At 37.8% G+C, this 24,678-nt stretch overlaps 2 protein-coding genes across 4 annotated transcripts in view; both read right to left on the bottom strand.

Annotated features, from left to right (window-relative positions):
* Nucleotides 1-373: 373 nt before the first annotated feature.
* usp14 (ubiquitin specific peptidase 14 (tRNA-guanine transglycosylase)) lies at nucleotides 374-10,928 on the bottom strand. Its single transcript, XM_041802502.1, has 16 exons — nucleotides 10,778-10,928; nucleotides 9,797-9,942; nucleotides 7,868-7,900; nucleotides 7,649-7,753; nucleotides 6,999-7,102; nucleotides 6,777-6,835; nucleotides 6,554-6,684; nucleotides 6,380-6,460; nucleotides 6,206-6,294; nucleotides 5,947-6,061; nucleotides 5,660-5,725; nucleotides 5,445-5,537; nucleotides 5,210-5,338; nucleotides 5,035-5,095; nucleotides 773-880; nucleotides 374-624 (listed from the first exon to the last, which is right to left on the bottom strand). Exons 1-16 carry the CDS (start codon nucleotides 10,791-10,793, stop codon nucleotides 476-478), a joined length of 1,485 nt encoding a protein of 494 aa, XP_041658436.1. The 5' UTR covers nucleotides 10,794-10,928; the 3' UTR covers nucleotides 374-475.
* Nucleotides 10,929-15,126: 4,198 nt separating this feature from the next.
* The window catches only part of rock1 (Rho-associated, coiled-coil containing protein kinase 1), a 59,189-nt gene continuing 49,637 nt past the window's right edge, over nucleotides 15,127-24,678 (bottom strand). Inside the window, exons 28-33 of one of the 3 annotated variants that reach the window (XM_041802498.1) lie at nucleotides 22,325-22,395; nucleotides 22,103-22,191; nucleotides 19,064-19,142; nucleotides 18,687-18,948; nucleotides 15,869-16,076; nucleotides 15,127-15,225 (exon numbers count right to left, since the gene is read on the bottom strand). In XM_041802498.1, coding sequence (XP_041658432.1) covers nucleotides 15,222-15,225; nucleotides 15,869-16,076; nucleotides 18,687-18,948; nucleotides 19,064-19,142; nucleotides 22,103-22,191; nucleotides 22,325-22,395 — 713 coding nt within the window. In that variant the 3' untranslated portion in view covers nucleotides 15,127-15,221. Of the gene's footprint in view, nucleotides 15,673-15,868; nucleotides 16,077-18,686; nucleotides 18,949-19,063; nucleotides 19,143-22,102; nucleotides 22,192-22,324; nucleotides 22,396-22,420; nucleotides 23,471-24,678 lie in introns of those variants that run through there. The other 2 variants (XM_041802497.1, XM_041802499.1) reach the window with 2 other exon arrangements.

A 24,678-nucleotide genomic window follows, 5' to 3' on the forward strand; every position in this document is an offset into this window, starting at 1 on the left:
GGTCTTTACAGTGAGTGAGAGAGAATCTCCTTTATACATCTGAGAGGATACAAGCCAGAATGTCAAGGACAGCTCGGCTAGGCAATTTTTTGTACAAGTTGATTAAATGACTAAAGAGAAATATTTAGCTTTTATGATATGAGCACCTTATCAAAGGCTTTAAAAAATATACAATGTGTATAAAACATTTAATGAAACTGCAGAGCTAGACTTAAAAACCTCATCTGAGGATCCAGTCCAGAGATTGCCTCTCGTCATACCTCTATTTTCAAAGCCCACTGTGGTTGAATATTTAACACCATTTGACAGAATTTGTTTTACAAGCATTTGTGTTGGTTACAAAAACAACGAAAAAAAAATTAAGGTCATCAAATCTTTAAAGACACCAGTTTTATTGCACATCTATGCAGACAGTGCTTGGAAATGGCAATTTGTACGTGTTGGATGTTGTCTTTGTTTAGGAAATCTTCCACTGCTACTGTTCATCCTCGTCAAGTATTTCCAGTCTCCGTGGGCCGTACAGTAGAACGTATGCTATATGCCAGTCCCCGCCACCTGACAGTCGCAGGATATCCTCTGGAGACACGATGCTCACCTTGTCATCATCAAACTTGACCCACTCATCTGAGAGAAGCAGGGAAGACAGAAAAAGAGGAAACAATGAGTTCCTGAACATCAGTGTGCTCTCAGGATCAGGTCCCTGTAAGCTTGTATGCTTTAGGACTGACAGTAATGACAGGCATGGCTGAAACAGAGTCAAACAACTGTTTACCTTCTTTCCTCTTAACCCAGCCCACATAGTGACCTGATGAGCTGGAGCGCCCTTGGTGTGTCAGAACAGCCTGCAGGTCGTAGTACCCGCTGTTGTTTGAGCCAAGGTCTGTAGGAGAAACAGAAACGACAATCTTTAGACTATTTATCATAATGAACTGGGAAAAAATGCTAAAATGTCATCACATATGGACTTTTGCAGGACTTAAAAAGCCTTGTTGATTTTACCTTTTGTAAAATGAAATTTAAAAAAAGGTTAACCTTTTATAGGTGAGTGTAATAATAAAAGTAAAAGCTAAAAAAGGAAAAAAAAGGCCATCTCCTATTCAACAGTAAACACAGGTTAGTCTAAGAACAGACAGCAATTGCATATTACACATTATTAATGTATGTTGCACCATACATGAATGACAAACTGTATATTACACAGTCCACAGTGTATGTTACGCATTCAATCATGTATATGACACAGCAAATAGTATATATATCCTGGCAGATAACATGCTGTATATCGTAAATTACGCCATGCTGCTGTTACATTAATGTTGTGCTCAGTTTAAAAAAAAAATGGGCAGGACTCATTTTACAGAAATATTATCAAGCATTAACCGTTCTTGTCAGAAAAAGATAAATTAACATTTTTCGTTTTTTATTCCTTTCTATATTCATAGCTTATAGACCTGTGACTGCACAGAGGCCTGGAGGGCAAAAGAGAGCTAAGAACAGAGGAAGCTGCCATTAAACATTAAACAGCACTGTAGCACTAGGCATTTTTATTCTACGTTTCGTTTTTTTTTTTTTTTTTTTTAAGATTTATTTTGGGCATTTATGCCTTTATTAGATAGAGGAGGACAGTAGATAGAGTCGGAAACAGGGATGAGAGCGGGGGAGAGACATGCGGTAAAGGGCCTCAGGCCGGATTCGACCCGGGCCGTCCACTTACGTGGGGTGCGCCTTAAACTGCTAGGCCACCTGCGCCCCATTCTCGATTTCTTCAAAATGATGCATGCTTACTAGCGGTGTTGAAAATAATCATTTTCACATCTTGATGTGGACGTGGACTTGGTTCGATTCCGCATAAGACATGCAGACGGACGCTGCATGTGTATTTTCTTGCAGCAGCTGGAACTACTGTAAATACTCACATAATGAACAGCTTCCCTTCTAAACCTGACTACTTTCCATCACTTAAACAGTAGCCTATTTTAAGTGGTGTAACTTTGTCTTAGCAGTAGCAGTAGTCACACAGATGCAACGAAACAAATCGACTCCTTTGTTAGGAGTGTGCTGGCGCGTCAACACGGAAATACTCTCAAGTGTGTAGAGATAAGAAGCAAGTCAGGGAGAATCAGAAAGTATGGCGGTGAAAAGAGACATTTAACTTAAAGATAAACAGACATAAATGTGACTGCCTAATTGTTTTTAAAGCTTAACTTTATAAACTTAGAGATGTTTTACTTGGCTGAAATCTGACCTGGGGGTTCATAATACAGTGACCTATGATAAAAACAAACATAAATGCAGATTTATTAGCACTTTCAAGGGCCTTTAAGTCATACTTTCATTATGCCTTTTCCAAAGCTGTTTTTTTCATGCAAACCTTCAACTTGAAATAAAATATTAATTTTGTAATTTTTTTATTACAAATATTCAATATCATTCAGTTTAATGATTTAAGTAAAATTGATATATAAAAATTTTTTACATTGACATAGAGGTTTATCAGACTACCTGCCTCCATTGATCAAAAGCAGTCATTTGCAGTAATACAGAAAAGTGGGGACGCACTGGATAAAGCAGGATGCATTGTGTTATCAAAACAAATCATTAGCCTGATAATCATAATCAAATTGGTTTGTGAGACCAGTCAAGATGCACAACTCTAATGTTAACATCAACTGACAACCACTGAAAAACAGAGATTCATTTATACAGCAAGTTTTTGTCACTTTGAACCCTTAAAAAACACCCCGGATTAGGGATGGGTACCTTTCACATTTGAACCGGTACGGTACTGATTCCCAGTACCTGTGAACCTGTACCAGTACACAGCGGTTCCCATTTTCGGTACTTTTGTGTGTAAATAATAATCAATAATAAATGTTATATAACCTCAAAACTTCTGAATTATAGATATTTATTTCTCAATATCAAAACGCTATCAAATATTAAATATATCAAAACAACATCAAACACCGCAAGTGTTTTTAAATTTACTCTAACGTTGAAAACCTAAACTACTATAACTACTTGGTGGTTTTTCTTCATATTGCACAAATTAAAACCCAGCCCCACTACCTCCTATTCCTCTAATTTCTCCTCTTGGAAAAAATGTGCATTGTGGTCCATGGAGGGTTGGACAAAAAAAAAAAATGGACAATAGAGTATGGAGTCAGAGTAACTAAATGAATAAAGGTATAAAATTTTACCAATTTAAGTATTACAAATGAAAGTAAACAAACTTAATTCCTCTACCATGAACTATGTGTACTGCACATCTTTCCTTAGATATCATCTGATATAACCTAAGATATCATCTTTACCTGGTAAGGCGGAGTCTGCTTCTTACTCATCAAACTATCATGCACCACGCAGAAGCATAACTGAGCTAATATGAAAAAAATGTCACACATCTGAATCGTGCATACTGAGTCCGTTATGTTCCATTTGTATTTACTGCAAAAAAAAATACAAAGTGGCAGATTGTTTCATTCTGCAATGAAAATAAGCAGTGAGGACGAGCCTGTGGCTCTGTCACTCCTTCAAAATCACTCTGAATCCATCCTGACAGTGCACTTCATACGGTGCTAGCTGTGCCAAGTTGGAGAGATGGAGAGCAACTTTTAGGACACACTCACACCAGGCAGTCTGTACCGTGCCTTAATTCAGTATCTGATAGATGATTGAGCAAACAAATGTATTCCTTTATCTGCTATATTTGAATGGTTGATATTCACATGAAAACGGGCAAATCACAGTGTTTTAAGTGAGGCTTCAGTACGAGCGAGCGAGCGAGCGAGAGAGAGAGAGAGAGAGAGCGAGAGAGAGAGAGAGGGACGAAGGAGCAGGAAACAGCGGGAGCCGATCTGAACCATCATTCATTGCACTGCTTCCTCAGATTAGAAGTATTACCGTGGTAAACATTGAACTTCATGTCACAAATATATAAAATATTGCATCATATTTAGAAAAGTGGAGCGCTACCTTCGACCGCTTTCTACCAGCCATGCTTGTTTTGTTGATTCAGTTCGCTGCTACCAACGTAACTATTCTCGTACGTGCAATGCTGCGTTCATGTCCGGCATGGAAAATTGACTACTATTCCACTCTCTTGCAGTCACAAGGATAAGTTTAGGTACCGAAACATGGTACCGTTTGATTATACCTGAATCGGTACTCAGGAGTACCAACGGCATTCAGTCGGTACCTATACAAGTACCGAATTCAGTACCCATCCCTACCCAGGATGTTATTTAAATCACAGAGCTGGGCTCAAAAACTGAGACTAAGAAATGCAGCACACAGCTAGAGTTAAAGCCCTCTATACTCTGCAAAGAAAACACACTTGCTGTATGTTGTTGTTATTAGAGCCACCAAACTTGAAGAGTTAAGAGCACATGTTTAACCTGTTTACTGTGCTTAATTACAACAGCACAAGTGGGTGACATTCGTTAGTTACCCAGCTGCTTGTAATACTAGAGTGAAACACGCTAAATGACTGGACTCAAACTGAGCTGCTGTCACCTATCACTGCTATGCCCACTGTAGCCACGGTTATGTGTCATGAATACACAGCAACACAACACGTGATGACAGTCTTGCAAAAATCTATTTCATGGCAGAAATTTTACCAGTGATAATATTGATACTGGTTTACCACCCATCACTAGTGGAACAACAACTTTCTTTCATTTATTCAACACATAAATTAGCTTTATAGCTGAACCTAGCTCAGCAGTTGTGCTGTGCATGCCCCCTATCAAATAAACTAATTAACTAAATTAAAAAAGTAGAAATAAGGCAGGTTAAAACATGTAGGTGGCAAAAAGACGATAAACTTCTGTATGGAATGGAGCAGCAGGAAACCTTTCTTGCCTGCCAGAGGTGTGTCCATAATTTTTAATGTCATGTGAAAGCTTAAGATTCCCACATGCTTGATGCTTAAATCATTACATTAATTATTGAGTATATAATGACATGTATGAGACTGTAACTGTGAGGATTTTCTCTTTAAAAAGTTGTCAGTGTCATGACTCAACATACCATCAGGGAATGAGAAAGGCTCATATTTCATTTCTTTTGCTGTGTCTGGCTTCTTCACCACCTGAAGCAAAAGTAGAAGAAGTTGTTAGATGCTATATAGAAGTCAAGAGTAGAGACTGAAGCATGAAAGAGGTACGCAAGTGATAAAAAAAGGAAAGCTATTGATCAGCCTTACTTTCTGCTGCTGTTTCTCTAGTTTCTTGTCTTCCATTTCCTTGAACTTTGATCTGATTGGCAGCATTTTCTCCTGGACTTCTGAGGTGCACAGCTCATACACATCCAGCATGAGAGGGAACTTGACATCCTTTCAAAAGTATAAAGGGGATAATATGAGCCTTAGTGGAAAAAGGTTAAAAAAAAATCAATAAAATCACATTATAAGGAAGAAATTATGATAGCTTAAGGCAGACCTTGAGGACTTTTGCATTGACGGACTCTTTCTCTTTGTAGAAAAACCGGACCATTTGAACCGTCAAGTAGGCAGGCAGGCGGCTGAGTTTAGACTAGAAAGTCAGCAGACAGTTTGTAAATACATCTCATATACAATTTGGCAAAAATATGAGAGGATATGATAGAAATATAATGAATGTGTCAAAAGATGTGTGGCGAAAGAATGAAAACCTACAGATTTTATATACAGAGCGTTTCTTTCCAAGGTTGTGGACATTTTTGTGATTTCTTCCTGCAGTCTCTGGAGAGGAAAAAAAAATGGAATTTAAAACGTTTTCCTCAAATACATACCTTTGCCCACACTTATCTTTCTCTTCAACTAGGCCTGATGGGAATAAATATCCAACCAGTTTTCAGTTATTTAAGCTATCAAAGGGTGCACGCCCTACAGGACAGTTTATAGAATAGAAGAAAATGCAAGCTCCTGTTTCTGTGTGAATGGATAAAAAGTATGCCGCATACCAGTCTTAGACCCGTTGCAAGGTATTTGACTTCTTGGTTGATGAAGCAGCTGAGCTGGAGCTGGCTCTCCTTGCCCTTGATCGGCTCCTCTTCCTCTGACTCTGTGCATTTCATACTGTACAGCAGAGTTAAGAAAAAGTCTTGCAAAGTAACATCCAAAAGCCAACAGACCTTTAATGACTGCTTGTTAAGACCATACTCAACCAAACGTTAGACTAATCAGAAATGCTATATGACAAAATGCTCATTTTAAGGATACGAAGTTTCAAATTCTACACCAAAATACTGGTCGATGAAGTTCTTCTTTGAAGAAGCAGAGGCAGAAGTAGCTCCACTCTCAGAGTCAGTCTGCGAGAAAAAGATGAATAAGAACATTTTACAACTGATCAATTACAGAATTAAATCACAAATACATACACAAACATGATCTTACCTCCATGGGAGTCTCTGGCTCTAATGGCTCCAACTTTTGTTGAAGTACTCTCATCATCTGCAGCCAGCACTCATTGGCATCCTGAGGGATGAGGAAAACTTAGTAAACCTAAACCTAGATGTTTTCATCAAAGAACCCATGAACCACTGAATCTATTTAGATGAAAAAATTGACCTGCTGTAGGTACTGTCCCTGGTCTCCCTTCTCTGCAAACTGTGGAAAGGCCATGTGAAGGAACTGCAGCAAAATAATTGGAGGGAGGCTGGATGAGGTCTTGTCCATCGTCTCATACAAGTCACGGAGGGCTGAGGATACAGAGGTAAAAACAAATCAAGTCAAGTTGAAACAATATCCGTCTGTAATTTCCCAACTCAAAACTTATCAAAGTGTTTCATACCTGCTGTGATGTACTGTGATGGTGCATTTGCACCTGAAGATCTCAGAGCACCTGAATACCTAGAGGGAGGAGGGAGGATTTTTCGCAGGATAATAATCAGCATGATTCAAGAAAAAGAAAAAAAATGAGAGACAAAATACTATTTTTAAGTATACTTTTCAACAATGCATACTGCTTAAATCCCTGAAAACAGTTTGAGGTCACTGAAACTAAAAGGCCTACCTTCTGAGTGCAGTTTTCAGCTCAGGCACAGAGCGCAGGCACTGCACTGTGGCGTTCATGTAACAGGTGTTGCCCAAGTTTGTCAGTCCACAAGGTAGCTCCATCTGAAAATGAGAAAGGAAAGCGTAATAAATGCCTTGGTATTAAAAATCAAAATCTGGTCTGATTTTATCTTACAGTCTTCAATAACGTGTTGGTTGTTAAGAAAGGAATATTTTAAATGAACATTCTGTTCTATACCCACACTTCATTGTAATTTCAATTCATTGTTTTTCCCATTAGCGCGAGGGAAGAAACCGCAGTAAGGAGCTGCTGAACAAATAACCATTAAATTGAGGGAATCTCAAAGTATAGCTTGTAGTATCACAGCCAATTAAAGAGATTTTCTCTTTCCATTTAAAAAGATGTTTTTGGCCTCCAGTCTCGTCTCCGACAGAAAACTGTCAGGTCCCAACAGCAAACAGCCCCATAGCAGCTGCAGCATGAAGCGTCTCTTTAACCTTTGACCTTTCCAAAGTGGCGTGTACTGTATATAAAGGGTAAAATATCTACTTCTTGGTAAACATCAATGGGAGGAAATACATCTAACTGGCTGTGTCACTGCCAAAAGCAGAAATCAGCACATTATTTAGGTGTATGGTCTTACTCACCGCTGAGGCCAGCTGCTCCTCAGTCATGTCCTCTACAAACATGGGCCGGACTGCAGGCTCCTCAGGCAGGGCATCAGCAGAGCCCACCATCAGCAGAGTCATTCCCTACAGAAACAACAGAAAGAAATAAAAGTCAACCAACTTGTTTGGGGCTTTAAACATATAGGTGGGTGAAATACAAAGTGCTTTATAATAAATCATAACAGTTTAAATACTCACATTTTTTAGTTTAATGTTCCCCCACTCATCATCCTAGAATAAGGACAACATGTCAGTTACTTCTTCTACTTCTTAAAACAGTTGAAGAGGAAGGATAAAATGAGTTTCTTAATTCTTAATCGCCTATCCCTCTACAGCATGCAACAAGAGAATTCCTTCCAACAGAAAATGTCTGATTACATAAAAATTAAGAATGTCAGTGAAATTAATTCATTAGAAGTTTATGAAAATTATGGGCAGTGTGCCAAAAACATATCTAACAGGAATTAATGCCTTTGATGGGGTTTTGACTATTTTCAGTTATGGATGCACATATGGACGAAGTATGTTCAGTGTAAGAAGTACATGCCACTACATACACGATATCGCTCATGGGTGTGTTTGCATAGTTTTGGGATATATCTGCAATGTTCATTCACTGATCACTTAATTGGGTATTCCTGTTTAACTGCTCAACAACACAAATACCTATCAGTCAATTAGACAGTAACCAATGCATTTAGGGATGCAGACGTGTACCTAAATCCCCTTTCTTCCCCATTTTCATCATCAGTTTGAACTATATCAGAGTGTCTTGACCATGTCTACATGCCTGAATGCATTGTATGCATGATTTGATATTAGGATGTAAGTGGTGAGTGAAGATTCAAAACCCCATTTCCTAAAATCTTGGCACATTGTGTAAATAACGTGATTATCTGCAAAATACTGAAAACCCGTACTTTAAGTGAAAATGACAACATATCAAACATTGAAAATAAGAAAATTTACTGTTTTTGGAAACCTATAGCCTTTTTTTTCAATTTGACGTGAGCAACATTTCAAAAAAGCTAGGACAATGACTATAAAAGACCTTATAAGTTGTAAAGCCTGGTGGCGTATCTCTTAATTAATTAAGGTAAAAATAACTGTTTTTCTGCTAATGAACACAAACATCTTAAGTCAATTACAAAGCAGCAACCAAGGCATTTAGCCATATAGACACACATTTTTTCCAAACTTTGATAATAAATTTGAACTTCAGCAGATTGTCTATACAATTTCTATAGACTTAAATGTACTGGTTGCTGCAATTTAATTGGCTGATAAGACATTTGTGTTAATGAGCAGTTAAACATGTGCCTAAAAAGACTGCTAAGTATTAACATATAGGCTTTGGCTAGGCAGGCAATGGTTTTGAACAGATTAATATTTCCTTTCATTTGATGACAAAATGAAAGAAGAGGATACTTGGTAGTCATTAGGAAAAAAACACATCTTGTATGTTTATTCTGTACAAAGGTGATTTTTGTCTTTACTGTAATATCATCGAAGTGGAGGCTTAAAATAAATCTGGGTGTTCTGAAGCCAATAACAAGCAATAGAAAAAAAAAATCTCTGGACTACAAAATATTTCACGTTATATCCTTTGTTTACAGTGTTTTTCCTATATTTATGCATACTTTATTTTTACAGTGTACATTCCCCTTGTATTTTGCTAACAACTTTATAAACATAACATCTTTCTTGTTTGTATTGTTCTGCCTTATTTTTTCTATATTTTTACACTAGTTTTCTGGATCTTACACTGCCGTACATTACCTATTTGTTTACATTTATTTATTTAGCATTTATTGGACATGGACACAGTTACATTTATGCCGTGACATTTAATCATGCACAGGTACCAGATGCACTGCTGTAAGTGTTTATAGAAGTGCTATTTTCAACACCTGGTCATTGGAGGCTTTTAAGGATTGAAGTTGGACATAAGGGTAAAATTAGAAAAAAACAACAACACAGACACCTAAACACATTACATTAGAAAATACGTGACAGTTAAAATATCTTTTATTATTTTTTCAATTGTTTAAAAAAATCTAATTTAGGTGAAGCTGAGACACCATGCTTTCCTTTGCTATTCAGATGGACTGTTGTTTATGTTGGTACCTTCAGAGTGCCTCCCTTCACCATGACCTTTTGTCTGTCTGGCTGAACTCCTGTCAGGGCAAAGAGCTGAGCCTTGAACACCATGGGAGGCTCCTCAGTGTTCAGCTCTACTGCATCAAACTTCTCTTTGCCCCATTTCACATTTACTGAAAGAAAATGAAACGTTCTTGTTAGCGTGCCATAATGAGAATGGTGTACTATTACACTGCTGTCATGTATGACACAGCAACTAGTTAGCAGCAGTAGTGAGATCAGACAGGCAAAGACAATCTATCCACACGGCTAAGAGCAGACACAGGAAAAGCAAACGTTTAGATGACTGGCTTTGTAGTAAACCAGTATAATACTGGAATGACAGTCAGGTTACAACACCAAACAAACATATCCTTTTCTTTGTTGGGCTTTAAAAACAAGGAACTGCAGTATGATGCTGACAAAGTGTACAATCATGATTTGGCTAATATAGCAACAAGGCTACAAGTGCTAACTAGAAGACGAGGAAATGTTTGATGCATAGACAGACACACGTTTTAGATTGGGTAGAAAACATAAAACGACTCAGCAATGATTGAAAGATAACATTTTAAAAGGGTCAATTAAACCTTAACGTCGTTAACTGTTACTTAGCTAGTGCAGCTAAACTAGCCTAGCTACTCAGCGGCAGCAGCTCCTCTCTTATGTGAAGATACCAGCTAGCATAGCCGGCTTCACCTAACGTATTCATTCAACTCTAATTGGAACTGGAAAATAATGAGAGCAATGTCATGCTTTTGTATGTTCGTACGTCTCGGAACATCTTCTTAAATAATATCTTCAACAGTGGCCTTACAACACGGCCAGGTTACCTGGAGCCGTTAGCATGCTAATGTTAGCTGAGCTCGCATGCTACATGTAGTTTACCTTACTGTTCTATAAAAACGTTCAGATATATGAAAGCCTTCTTTATTGGCATCTGGAAATAGATTAAAAATAGTGTCATACCTGTAAACACCGGCATATTTGGCAATCGTCTGCTTCCTCAACTCTTCGTTTTTCCCTGTTTCAATCCACCGGGGCGCGAATGAAGAGTTGGCTAGTTCTCAGTCTGAACTTCATTCAAACAGAATGACGCTGCAACAACACGCTGGGAACTTATCGATGCGCTCTGACATCTGCTGCCCATCCTGCCGCATGAACTGCACCCATACAAGACACTAACATTGTATTTGCTCGGATTACCCTGCAACATTAATTACAGTATTTTTCAAAATGAGGGCTGCTGTTACTGAGGTGTGGTCTGTCCACAGGACTGCAAGCATGTATATTTTACTTCCCTAGAAAAAACAAAACTCACCTGAAACTATGTACTCTTGTTTCAGTTGCACCATGAGTGGATTACCATGCAGGATATCAATGGGATATGGACATAGCAGCCCTCCATTACCCAAATTCTTTGTGGTGCCACAGTTTGTCATTCCTCAGATTGTGCCTGGTGCAGCAGTAACAGTAAGGTAATTAAATGTTAAGGCAACGCATTTAGAATATGACAGCGTGAAGCACAAACATGAAATAATTGTCTTAAACCAGTGATTCCCAACCTAGGGTCCAGGCACCCCTAGGTGAGGTGTCAAAGATCTCAGGAGGGCCTGAGGCCCTCTTCAAATTTAGATGTGCATATACATTTTTTCAAATCATGACTTCGATGTATGACTTTAAAAGTGAAAAAGTGTTTTTCTTGTAAATGTACTACTTTTTAAACTAAAAAATGTCTTTTTTACAGATTCTCTTTTCATTTTTTTAGAGCGGCCCTAATATTAAAGGGTAGTTTAGGTCTATTATGGTGGGACTGTGTCAATGAAAACAATTAAAATGTATGTTTAATTCTGAGGGAGAGGGGGCTCTACTTTTCTTAGTTACCAGTTTGGGGGAGCTAAGGAAAAAAAACACTGTCTTAAACCAAACCAACCTCCCAAGCTGTTGTTTGGAATGTTTTTTTAGTTTCTCACACTTACTTTGGGTAAGTGGAACCTGATGAGAATAAAACCTAAGCCTCATCTCTGAACAGGAAGTTTTTACCCAAAAATGATGTCTGCACATGAGGACAATAGCCTAATCTGAATGTACATTCAGTCAGTAAGAATTCATGTCAGTTATGAAGAGATGTACAGTTTGCCATTTTCTGATGATGAATCACAAACACTTGTCAATGCCAAGTATTGACTAAATTTTTGCTAAAAGGTTTGTATATCATGGGACATATTCTTTAAAATGGTTGGATTTCCAAAACACAGAATTTCTAAGACTTTACCAAAAAAAAAAAAAAAAAAAAAAAAGAACCCTGTGGCAATCATTAAACAATTTAAAAACCCAACAAAATACCCCATAATAGCCCCAACTGATTCAGTGAAAATTTCTGAAATAGCTCACAGACTTAAATAAGAAATTCACCACAAATTCTACGAAAATTTCTGAAAATTTAAAAGTTAATTCCTTCCAAAATTTCTAATCCTCAAATATCCCCAAGATTCTATGGAAAATTTTGAAAATTTCAAGACAATTTCCCCCACACATACAAAGTCCCCAAAAATTCCACGAAAATTCAGGGCAATTCCATAGCAAATTACAGAAAATGTCCACAATGGTCTAGTACTTAAAAAGATCAAAGCAAACTACCCCCAAAACTTCAATCACTCGGTAATATACAAACATATTTAAATTTTATGTATTATGATGTTTCTAAATGAAAAATGTAATCACTTTAAAAGCATGTAATACCTGTAAAATACTCCATAACCTCCTAAAATATTCCCCATATGTTGCAGTGAAATCTTCTGAAATAGCTTGGAGATTTAAATAAAATTTACACCAAAAATTCCATGAAAATTCCCCAAATTTTAAAGCAACGTCCACCCAAAATTCCTTGGAACTTAAGAAAATTTCTATATTAATTCCCCCCAGCTTTCAAACAAATTCCCCAAAGAAATCCATGGAAATTCAGGAAAATTTAAAAGGGAATCCCAACCCCAAATTTCCAATCAAGTTCTCAAAAAATTAAGAAATCCCACAAATTCCATGGAAAATTATCTGTAAGTACCAGAATTTTCAAAACAAACAACCCCCAAAAACTTCAAATCAAAAACTCAAAATCATTCAAACACCTCTAAAAGATTTCATCAGTTTCTTTTTAAATTTTAAAAGAAATTCATCCAGATTTGCAAGCAAGTAACTTCTATGAAAATTTGGGAAGATAATTTAAAAAAATCTAATAGCAGAATTGATTGATATGTTGAAGAAAATCATGTCCTTATATGTACATGCAGGGACTCTGGATGTAATGATACATTCAACTCACACTAAAGATGATACTGGTTTATGAAACTATTTTATCAGAGCTGCAACAATTTTCCAATTTTAATCAAAACATGAGATTAAGGATTTACAAAGATATGAGATTGTTTTGTTACAATTCTCTAACAATAGAAATGCAAAATTTCCCTTTACTTTATAAATGAAAGTAATACTCTGTAATTTTAGGTGATGTAGTTACTAATAACTGGTTTTAGAAATGTAATTAAAATGAGTACTGTAAGTGTAATGTAACTGTATGAATTTGTCAAATAAATTTTTAAATTGTATTGTTACATTCCTAATTTTGACAGAAGAATCTCCATGGACAAATAACTGTAAAGCTCTTGGGAAATCTTCAGGTAGGTAAGATATCACAAGCCTTGGTCATTTTAGGCTGCTGGGGTTGTTGACCACTTAGCCTGGTAATTTCTCCAGTCATGTAAAACCATGAAATAAAAATCAAATCCCATTATTGGGTCTGAAGTGAAAATGAGTGTACAAAGAATGATAAAGATATGTTTATTGACATATCCATCAGTGCGGACTTCAATGCAATTAACCATGCAAATTATCCAAGACAAGAGTAGATCATAGTTCCAGTGCTTTTTTTTTAACTGAACAAAAAGTTACAAATAAAAAGATTGCGGAGGTATTCCATAATCCTTATGTCTCTCTCATTATATACACTGTTGGGGGTTTGCATTAACGGGACATGACCGTGTTAGAGAAACAAAGTTGTAATTGTTACCTTGGACCATCATTGACACAGGTAGGCTCCTTTAGGTACACCATCCCAAAATTTGTCATGTGATATGAATCAAGTGTGGGGACTTTCATTTTAACACACTAACTCTATTGCATGTGTCCATAAAGACATAACCTAATATATATATTTTATATACTCAAACCAGAGAAAAGAAGCTCTGATAAAACCACAAATGTGTTGCGATTTCTTAAAAAATAAATGATGGAAGAGTTAAGATTTGTCATGTTTTGGAGGAGGAAGAAAAAAAGCAAACATATATGGCAGTAAAATCAATATCCAAACGTTAAGGCACTAGGTGGGCCAAATGCTACACCTGTTTAGTCTTCTACAAATAATTTACAATTCAAACAGTGCAGTTTTACATTTGTTAACTTAATGTTTTCCTTTTGAACCATTTATCTATGAATCAATGTAAGGCAATACATTACAAAAAATAAACAATACAAGAAAAAAAAATATTACAGAGACAATGTACCAAATAAACAGAAAAAAATCAATTAAGTTTTAGGACTCCTATATGCCATTACAATGGAAGTTTCCTTATGGCTTGGAGCAATAAAAATAATTATAATAATAAAAATAATGCATAGATTTAAATGATGATCTTGCATGCTCCTCACTCAATACTCAAAACATCTAATACTTAGTCCCAATACTCTGTCCCAAACCTGATAAGTGACTTGTAGAGTGATAAGAATGAAGGCAAAAAGGCCAGAGATATTAGATGAAGGCATCAGTCTCATTTTTTAAAGCTGGAAACAGAAGTATGCGTGCACTAAGCTGGAGTATCTGTCACATGGGGAAAGAAATTACAAACCGATATTAATTTTCCACCCCTGAGACACAACTACTCACTGCAGATCTGCAATCCCTGTATGACAGTACCTTTAGCTGAACACACACTTGAAGGAGTCCCAGCAAAACCCCCTTTTACCTTGCCATTTCCATCATAACTGTCATTTTAATGAAACACAGAATGTCTCCAATGACATAAGTCTTTCTATAGCGCCACTGTCCATCTTCAGATCAAGACAAGGGAGCCCTCTTCTGGTAAAAATGGAGCGCTGTGAGTTTGATGTGTTGGATAATGGCTCGCTTCTCTCTTCTTGAATGAGGAAAGATTGTAGAAGGGTGTGAGGGGGGAGCAGGCCTCTTACAGTCCACGATGCCTTGTGTTTGACATGCGTTGCAATTTTCCAGCTCTAGGTATTTGTTGTTATTCTTTTTCTCTTTTTTATGAATTCTAGACAAAATACAAGTTTCCGTTTTTTTTTCAAGGATGAGGAAGGAGGGAAAGTTTAGAGTCCAAAATAATCCAAATGGTTCAGATGGTTAGCTGAAAGAAAGAGAAGACAGGTGTCCAGTGAAAGAAAGACACTGCATTACCGTGGTTAGTCACCCAATCATAATCAACATACAAGAGAGAAGCTGGTTTACAGACATAGTAACACCATTTTGACTAATGTTTTGACAGGTATTAACATCTTTAGGTGCTGTCTGACCAGATATATATTGAGTTTAGGAGTTTGTTACTGAGCCCAAAAACACATTAGTGCCAATTAGAAAAGTCCCAAGTGTCAACTGGAAAGAGCCCAACCAACCAACCAAATAGAAAGTGTCTCGTGTTAGAAACACCCATTAACAAAATTAATAAATAGACAAAGTTTAAAGCTGCAGAGAAAAGTCTAAAATAAAACAGAAGAACATTGACACTTTCTGAAGAAGTTCCTGTCAACAAGTGCTGGATGTTGTGTCTGCTGCTTGGAGGCTGGACTGCGCTCTGCTACAACACAGGAGACAAACAGCACATCACGCCACTGACTTGACCACAGCTCAGCCCAGCTCAGGGGATAAAAATAAGCCACCCTCGCTTACAGCCTAAAACAACATCACAGTGCCTTATTGTGTTTCATTCAATTGTCTTTTTTAGAAAACATCTAATAAAATGCAGGGAAGTGGGTCACAGATTGTCAAGTTACCTCAGCTTTCCTGTACTGCTTTTAGGGTTCTTGCGGAAGGACTGGTTTGGTCCAGAGCGAGTGGACATAGAACGAGGTGAGGCTCTTGAAAACGTGGATGGCGGGGTCTTGGGGATCTTCTTTCCAAGATGGCCAATCCATTTCTTCTGCTCGTCCTGGGTAAGAGCCAACAGGAGCATGTCCCGGGCAGAGGTCACGTCGTAGTTTACTGTAGGGGAAACAAAGACATCATACAGTTTAAGAATCAAACAAGATGAAAAGGGGGGCCTCGGTCTCCCCGTTTTTAAAAACTATTACTGCAGCTAACTCTCAGGCTCTCACATACTGGAAATACAGCGAGGCAGTGATTGAGAAATACCCTTCATGGTTACAGCTTGAAGCCTATGCCACCAAAAACTCCTCTCTATCTGTGCTCTTATTTTCCCATCCTGCATTTGTTGATAAAGCAATTAAACAAAATTGTATGTTGAATAATTCCCTACATATCTTAAACCAAATCAGTGTGGCCCACTGAACTCCTAGTGATTTTGTACATGCTCCCATATGCCAGAAACATTCATTCAAGCTGGGACAGCTACGTGGGGTGTTTGCGGTCTGGAGGGACAGAGGCATCAGGACCTTCATTGATACATACATCAATGGAAATTTTGCATCTTTCACTCAATTAAGTATCAAGTTTAATCTCCCAAAGTCATATTTTTTTTTCGTTATCTCCAAATAAGACACCACATCAAGGAAAATTGGTCAAATTTGGAATCCTACCCTGAACCCAGTTCCTTCCTTAGCGGCCTCTTGCTCTCTCCAGAATCCAGGCAGCTTATATCAAAATTTGAGTACTGTTTTACTGTTCAGGTCTCCTCTGATTATATCAGAGAAGCCTGGACCGGGGATTTGAATATAGAAATACCCAGAGAGTTCTAGATAGAAGCACTGTCTCAGATTCACCATTTTTCTGTCAACACATCATAGACTAATCCAGTTCAAAGTGATGCATAGACTGCATTACTCCAAGACAACTTAACCATATCTTTCCATCAGTGTCTCCTATATGTGACAGGTGCTGTCTTGTGTAATTTTTGGATGTCAATTTTTGAGTGTTTCTCGAAGGCTTATTCCGAAGACAATCACCCTAGCCCCAGCCTGGCTATCTTGGGATGCTCTACGGAGACTCTTGGACTGGAGCACGACAAACAGAATGCTCTTCACCTGGGAACGTTGGTTGCTAAGAAACTGATTCTCCTCTCCTGAAAGTCTACCTCACCACCAAGATTCTTGCACTGGATTAAGGACTTACTGTATGACATTCAACTGGAAAGATTTTGCTTATACAAATAAACAAAAGACAGAGTTGAGAAAATTTGGGGTCCCTTCTTGGCAATGAACCACATCAATCCAAATCTATAGAGACCTTTCCTGCTTGGCATCACAAATTGAAGTCATTTCAACTAACATGTCAGGCTTGATTATTGTGACACAGGTTGTAAAATGCTTTATGTGACCATATACTGGCAGCCCTTTTCCTTTTTTGTCATTGTTCTGAGATGCACTTTTTGTTTTACATTCTTTAAACCTAAAAATTTAAATAAAGTAATTACTTTATTACCACAGAAGATAAAAAAAGCAGAAAATTGCAAAAGTTAAGGTATTTGACATGTTGATATTTAGTTTACAATCAGAGAGGACAAGGAAAACCTATTTGTGACATATTAAGGGAGCTTCAACAAGTACATTTTTGTCAGTTTGATGTTAAGAAAACCAATCACTTATCAAATACCTAGCTATTACCGGGGAAAAGCAATTAATTCAAGTAAACTTCCTAACTGACAAACAGTTTTAGCTCCACCCAAATGGTACGGTTAGTTAAAGGTGTGGCTGTATTTACTGTCTGATCTCAATGAGCATATTGAAAGAAAAAATATGCAGCTACAGTGCCTATAACAAAGTATTCACACCAAGGAGTATCCCCACAGCATGATACTGCCGCCACCATGCTTTACAGAGCATGAGCTTTCGTCAATATGCCCGCTCCTATAATGTTTCAACAGGAGAAGCACTCAGGCCACAGCTGTAAGCAGAGTCTCTTCCATCTCAGCTGCTGAAGCTTGTAACTCCTTCAGAGTAGTCATAGATGTCTTGGTAACCTCTCTCACTAGTCTTTCCCCTGCACGGTCACTCAGTTTGTGAGGACAGCCTGATCTAGGCAGATTTACACATATGCCATATTCCTTCCATTTCTTGATGATGGATCTAACTGAACTCCGGGAGATGTTCAGTGTCTTAGAATTTTTTTGTATCCATCCCCTGACTTATACTTTTCAATAACTTTTTCTGAGGTGCTCAGAGTGTTCCTTTATGTTCATGGTGTAATGGTAGCCAGTATTTCTTATTAACCTGTAACTGGATAGACATCAGACACAGGTGTCTTTATACTACAATCACTTGAGACATATTCACTGCACTCAGGTGATCTCTATTTCTCTAATTGTGAGACGACTAGCACCAGTTGGCTGGGCCTCTGTTGAATTAGGTCACTTTCAAGGGGGTGCATATTTATGCAGTCATTTCATTACATATTTTATTCAACTGACATTACTTTGTAGAAATCTGTTTTCACTTTGATATTAAATACAATTTTAGTAATCTTTTTTGGTCAAAAAAGCAAAATTATATTGACCACAACTGATCCATAGAATTAATAAAGGGCTTGAACATCCAAGGGGATGAATAGTTTTTATAGGCAATGTATATTAGGCCCTTATCCTTGACTTGAAAGAAATTCAAACCATTTATGCATAATAAAACAGCAAAAAGTTTTCACCTTTGCAAGGGGCGATAACGTCCTCCTTTTTGTCAAGGTGATCTTTGTGGCACTTGACGTGGCAGCGGCGACACTCCAGGGCCGGAGGCGGCTTGAAGACGTGCCACAGAGGCTTGGCGCATGCCTCGCAGTTGGAAGGGAAGTGATAGAGCGTGGGGATGAACTCGTGGCCTTTGTGTGGGAGACAGTTGGTCTTGTCACCCTGAGGGACTGTCTCCATGTCCGCCTCCTTCCTGCACTCTCCCTCATTGGCATAAAGAATCTGCAGACAGACAGGGGAAGAGAGCCAAGTCAGAAAGAAAAACAGAACTCTCTAGACTGTGTATGAAAATTATGGAAATCTAGAGAAATCTCCAGGAAAGGAAGCAGACTCCAACCTGGAATATCCTTGGAATCTCCTCTGTCTCAGCTCGGTACACGTCTCCTTGTGTGACTGGTCTCACATGGAACAATTTACTGCAAGGAAAAAGCACAAAATTGGCAAAAACATGTATACAACAACGAGCAGTGGGAATGGCATGGTAACTTGATAAGATATGATACCATGGTACAATACAATAAAGACAAGTTTCACAATCACAATACGATCACAATACAGCAAGTCTACACCAACACATCTAAAGCGGGGTACACACATAAGGATTTTCTAAATCTTAAGAGATTTTTTATCTGTTAGAGACCCCACACATGAAAATAAAAAAAATCAGGCATTGACCAGTTTTGATCGTACTGTGTGTGGTGTGCTCCGATAATCTCAACACAGCACACCACACACATCATGATTCTGTCCCACCACCGATCTAGAATCTCATCCTCCAAGCCAGAAATCTCACGTGATCACACGTGATCTAACAAAAACGAAGAAGAATAAACATAGCAACAACTGAAGAACACAACACGCAACATGGATGAGGACACACAAGAGGAGGGAATGATGGTGTTCTTGGGACTATTTTTAACGGAAATATCCCGGACTAAAAAAACGAACTTTATGATGCTTCAGCAGGTCAGTCATGCTTGTTTTTATTTACGCCTGCTTCCTTTTTCCTCAGTCAGCTCGCTATTTAATTGGCTACACTCCGTTCCACGTCAAAATTCACAGCGTCATGACTCAGGAGTTGTCAGCTTTCCCCACACACATGAAGATTTTTGGTGGTAAATATTGAACGAGTTTAATATTTACGATCATCAGCCCCGACCGTTTTTGGAGCCGATTATCGGGACAAATTCACTCCTAACACACCTCAGACCACAGGATAATCTTATAGGATAATCTTATAAGACATAAGATAATCGGGCATTTGCCGTCCTTGGTCGGAAAAGGGGAAAATCGGGACAAAAACAGCCTAATTATCTTTATGTGTGTACCCCGCTTAGCACATCTATTCACTGGTATTTAAATTGCGTTTCAGCTCTCATCGGACATCCTATCCACAATATGTAGTTACTGTGCAGCTGTGCCATTCTTTCAGAGCAATAATCACCACATGGACATTTAAGTCCTGCTTGCTACCTGATTTGTAAAAGCAGGTTCCTAAACACTTTTAAAAATTAAATTTTAGACTTTTTAGAAAAATAATACTACTTTTTACGTCGTAAAAACGGAAGGCAATGTGGATTTCTCAGTACAGTGACCAGGGCTGAATTTTCTGATTAAATGTATTGGTTATGATACGTCAAATGGTCTGGGAAAAAAATGTTTTTGGTCATAAACATCCAAATTTGATTATTTCTGGCACATTTAATGACACTATTCCAGTAATGCATTGTGTACCGGAATTTATCAAAACACATTTTAGCAGATATGCAAAGCTGATTTTCAACGGTTTATCAAAAAGGAAAATAATATTTTAAATTTAAAAACGCCAGTGGAAGACTTTTATGACTTTTCAAGGATCTGTGGGAACCCTGCAGCAGGCTCTAAGCTTATGGTGTTAGTTGTGAAAAACAGATCCACTGCTTGCCAGTCATGCTGCCCACCTCTGCCGGTCACTTGTTTTTAATTGAGGAATCCAGTGTACTTTTGAACTAGCACTAGCACAAGGTTTATTGGTTAAAAGTACATGATTGTTTTGCTTAAATGTAGGTCTCTGATCTAATGAGGGAGAAAAGCTGTGAAAGTAGCACGGTCAGCCTTATTTGAGTTGAAATCTGTTCCAAAAATCTTAATAGCTCTTATAGAGACAATATGCCAAGAAAAAACTGAGTAATATTTTTTCTATGTGTAGTCTGGTAATTCTGTTAATATGTGCATATAAATAAAGTTACACAAGTTAAATATTTATATGACAAGAGTCACTTACTGGTACATTTATACAATGGGTTCTCACAGCAGTTTTTATGTTGATTCTTATAATGGTTGTGTTAATAATGGTTTTTTTTTTGGCTGCATGGGCTCTTGCAGTTTTTGTTTGTTTGCTTGTTGGCACAGGGTTCTTTTGTGTTTGGTTCTCCTTTTTGTTCAATGCTGCTTTTGCTTGTATATTAAAGCACTTTGTAAATCTTTGTTTTTAAAATATGCTTTTAAATAAAGTTACTATTATTATTATTTCATTGGTTGTACCTGTATGTAGAATACAACCAGCTTTAAACATAGATTTTCAAACCAACTGCAAAAAAGTTGGGACATGGTATAGAATGTAAATAAAAACAGAAAGAAATCATTTGCAAATCTCATAAACACATATCTTATTCACAACATATCAGATGTTGAAACTGAGACATTTTACCATTTATCAAAAACATGAGCTCATTTTGAATTTGATTGCAGCAACACATCTGAAAAAAAGTAGGGACAGGGCCATGTTTAGAGTCTGTAAACATCTGGGAAATGCGGAGACCAGCTGCTAGAGTTTTGGGAGAGGAATGCTGTCCCATTCTTGTCTAATGTAGGATTCTAGCTGTTCGACAGTCCTGGTCTTCCTTGCTGGATTTTTTGTTTAATGATGTGCAAAATGTTTTCCCTTTGTCTATCTGTTCAACATATGCATATTTTCTATGAGATTTGCAGATTGAATTCAGTTTTTATTTACATATGACACAGTGCACCATCTTTTTTGGAATTGGGGTTTGTTCAATAGTTGGAAAAATAAATGCCTTAAAAAAGTGTAGGATTGACTTTTAAGAGGCATTTAACTGTTAACCACTGTCAAGCATTATCCAGCTGTTGTCATCATATCTTGTTGTAAACTTTTTTTGTCCAGCACCTTCTCTTCATGTTATCCTTATTCATATCACATGTGTAACCATCAGGAGTCAAGCAGAAGAGGCTCAGTTTTAAGAATCAAAATACTGATATTTGGAACCAGCAATTCAATAATTGCATAAAATGACAATGTTTTGCCCCATCCTATTAACAACCCTTCCAATGAAACCTTTATCGAAAAAAAAAAAGCCAAGAAAGTAGAAATACTCACTCGATATCTAGTACCATAGAGGGATTAGACTGCTCCTTATCCTGCTCGTCATTGTAGAACAGAATCTTCTTGCTGCTCACCACCACATACTGCAAATATTTCAAAGGACAATGAGAGGAAGACAGATACTGCCCTCGAGGGGTTGGCAGCATTCTTAACAAACCAAAGCAGACGTCTGAAACAATGCAGGCACAAAGAGGAAGCACCAAATAAACAACATACCTGCTTCTTCCAACCGTATCGCTTGATGTTAGCACGGTTTGGAATAGACAGCCAGCCCTCCAGTCTGGATTCTGAAAAGCAGTGAAAAGAAAAGAGAAAAATTACAAATATAAGCAGTGAAGGAACTGCAGAGGCCATGCATTAAATCCAAACTTAACTAGGGAAAATAAATCAGAAGTTAAGTGAAAAAGACTTAATTGATTCAAAACATCAGGTGAACCCTCAAGGGAGTTCTGCCAGTGTTATAAGGGAACTGCACAGGAGTAGGTGAGAAGAGATGAGTTTAGAGAAAAACCATGCTGCGACTCCTCACTCCTCATGCAGGAGGAAAATACCAAACATTAGTTTGTTACCTCTTATAGCATGTTAAAAGACAGTTTATCATGTCAAATTAGGCTAAAAGCTTCTAAATAAGATTTCTGCAGCAGGGGTTAATATTTCTCTTAATTAGCTCCATCACTCACTCTTATCATACAAACAACCATGTGCATTGCAGGTTAAACACATTATTCACTGTCAAAATGATAAATTCAAGTGCATGCAGCTGAAAAAACACAAGTTAAACGGGAGCAGTGAACTGAGAAGGGCTTGTCTACTAAAGTGACACAGTGAGGGAGGTCGTCGTGTCCAAACGGGCAGTGCTTCTAGGTGAACATGCTGACAAAAAAAACCCACAGTAGTGTTTCAAAGACACAGTGCTGTGAATTACAACAAAAACAGCTTTTTAATTTCAAGACACGTTTTGAAAGTTGTTGTGTCAGGTGGTAAACCTCACAAAGGGTGTAGTCTGGTACAGTCTGATGTGGTTACTTTACCGTTTGGGCTGTGTCACATGAAGGAACTGTACTACCAGCATCTTTGCTTCACAGCCCATCAAGGTTAGTGTTAAAAGAAAAAGTTGGTCAGACTGGTTGGGACAATTTGGGAAATAGGAAATTCTCTCCATTCCATCTTTCAAAAGTGTTTCACCCCAAACAGAGACGGCTGTCTCACCTCTGGCAAAGAATATTTTAAAAACTAAAGGCAAATAGAACAAAAAACACACAACAGCTGCAGCACAGGCCAGGCAAGAGGGGCTCATCATCTCAGTTACTCACAGAGGGAAAGGAATAGAAGTTACAAAGATAAGAAGGAGAGGAGAACCAGCTGGACATGAGAGGAATAAAAAGAGAATGATTTAACCACAGACACCATCATCTATGAAAATACACCTAGAATAGAGCACATTTGTTTATTAAAATGTGTCACATGCTTTGTTTTCTAGAGTGCTGCAGGTATGATGAACTTTTGAGGGTCAACCCAGAGTAGTCTGCATCACATGGGTTCTGTGGACAAATAGCCCATGATTATTATTCTTGAAAGGTTTTGGTATTATTGCTAAAATTAAGCTCTCTGGCAGGGAAACTTGACACATTTTTTTCATCATGATAATCTTCACAAATTAACACTACGTTCATAATTTTTGAAGCACCACCACACATGGCAAAAAAAAAAAAAAGCTGATGTTAGGCTATCAAGGAACTCCACCATGGCTCACTGACTGAGCCACTAAGCTTCCACACTTTTTTCTCGCACTTTCTTCCTCTGTTAAATATTTTATTTTTATTGTGAACAAAAAATAGCCCAGTTTGATTCAGAATAGTTTTAGCAGATATCACACAGCAGGTAAAAGGCAGACTAGTAGATGCGTTTTACATTTAATGTCTTGCAAATTCTGTAGTCCTTGTTAGCCACTTGTTAGCATCGTGTTTTAAGGACATTTAAAGGCTTCAGCGTTCATAAGTGAAACACTTCTAGATGTATTTTATATCATAGAGAAAAACTTTAAAATATTCAAGTTCGTGTTTACCACAGACCTTATTTCAGGCATCTAACCGAAAACTTGTTCAAAATCCTACACACTTGAAAACGATGGAGCCACAACACTGATAATTCATTTCTGGGTATTAACTGCAGCACTCTATATACACTCTTTATTTTTTGGAGAGGTCTAGCCGCAGACTGCAGATCTTAGATCTCCCCTGCAGACCACTATGGTGAGATAGTGCATCTGTCAGGGAGGTAAGTAGGTACAGATCAGAGGTCCATCCCAGATAAAATTGTGTAAAGAGTCATTTTAGAAGCAGTTACATGAATGGTGGCTCACTTAAGCTTTGTTAGCCTCAGCTAAAGCTAGCATAGCTTCACTTGCTGAGTAGTTAATTTGATACATAAGCCAATGTAGCAGCATAAGCTTAAGCTAAAGCTAACGCAGCTAAAGCAAGCCATCATTTGCATAACTATTTGTACAATGTGGCTAGCTTTAGCAAACATTGCATAGTAGAACGTAGCCAATGTCTGCTTTTGCTACATAA

Source organism: Cheilinus undulatus, linkage group 13, assembly GCF_018320785.1.
Source record: "Cheilinus undulatus linkage group 13, ASM1832078v1, whole genome shotgun sequence".
Classification (NCBI taxonomy): Eukaryota; Metazoa; Chordata; class Actinopteri; order Labriformes; family Labridae; genus Cheilinus; species Cheilinus undulatus.

Excerpts from the sequence above, each read along its gene's own strand:
- usp14 (XM_041802502.1), bottom strand. Across the intron at positions 7,901-9,796 it reads TGAAGGGAGGCACTCTGAAG|GATGATGAGTGGGGGAACAT; the intron begins GTACCAACATAA and ends TCCTTATTCTAG. Across the intron at positions 625-772 it reads CTGGGTTAAGAGGAAAGAAG|ATGAGTGGGTCAAGTTTGAT; the intron begins GTAAACAGTTGT and ends TGCTTCTCTCAG.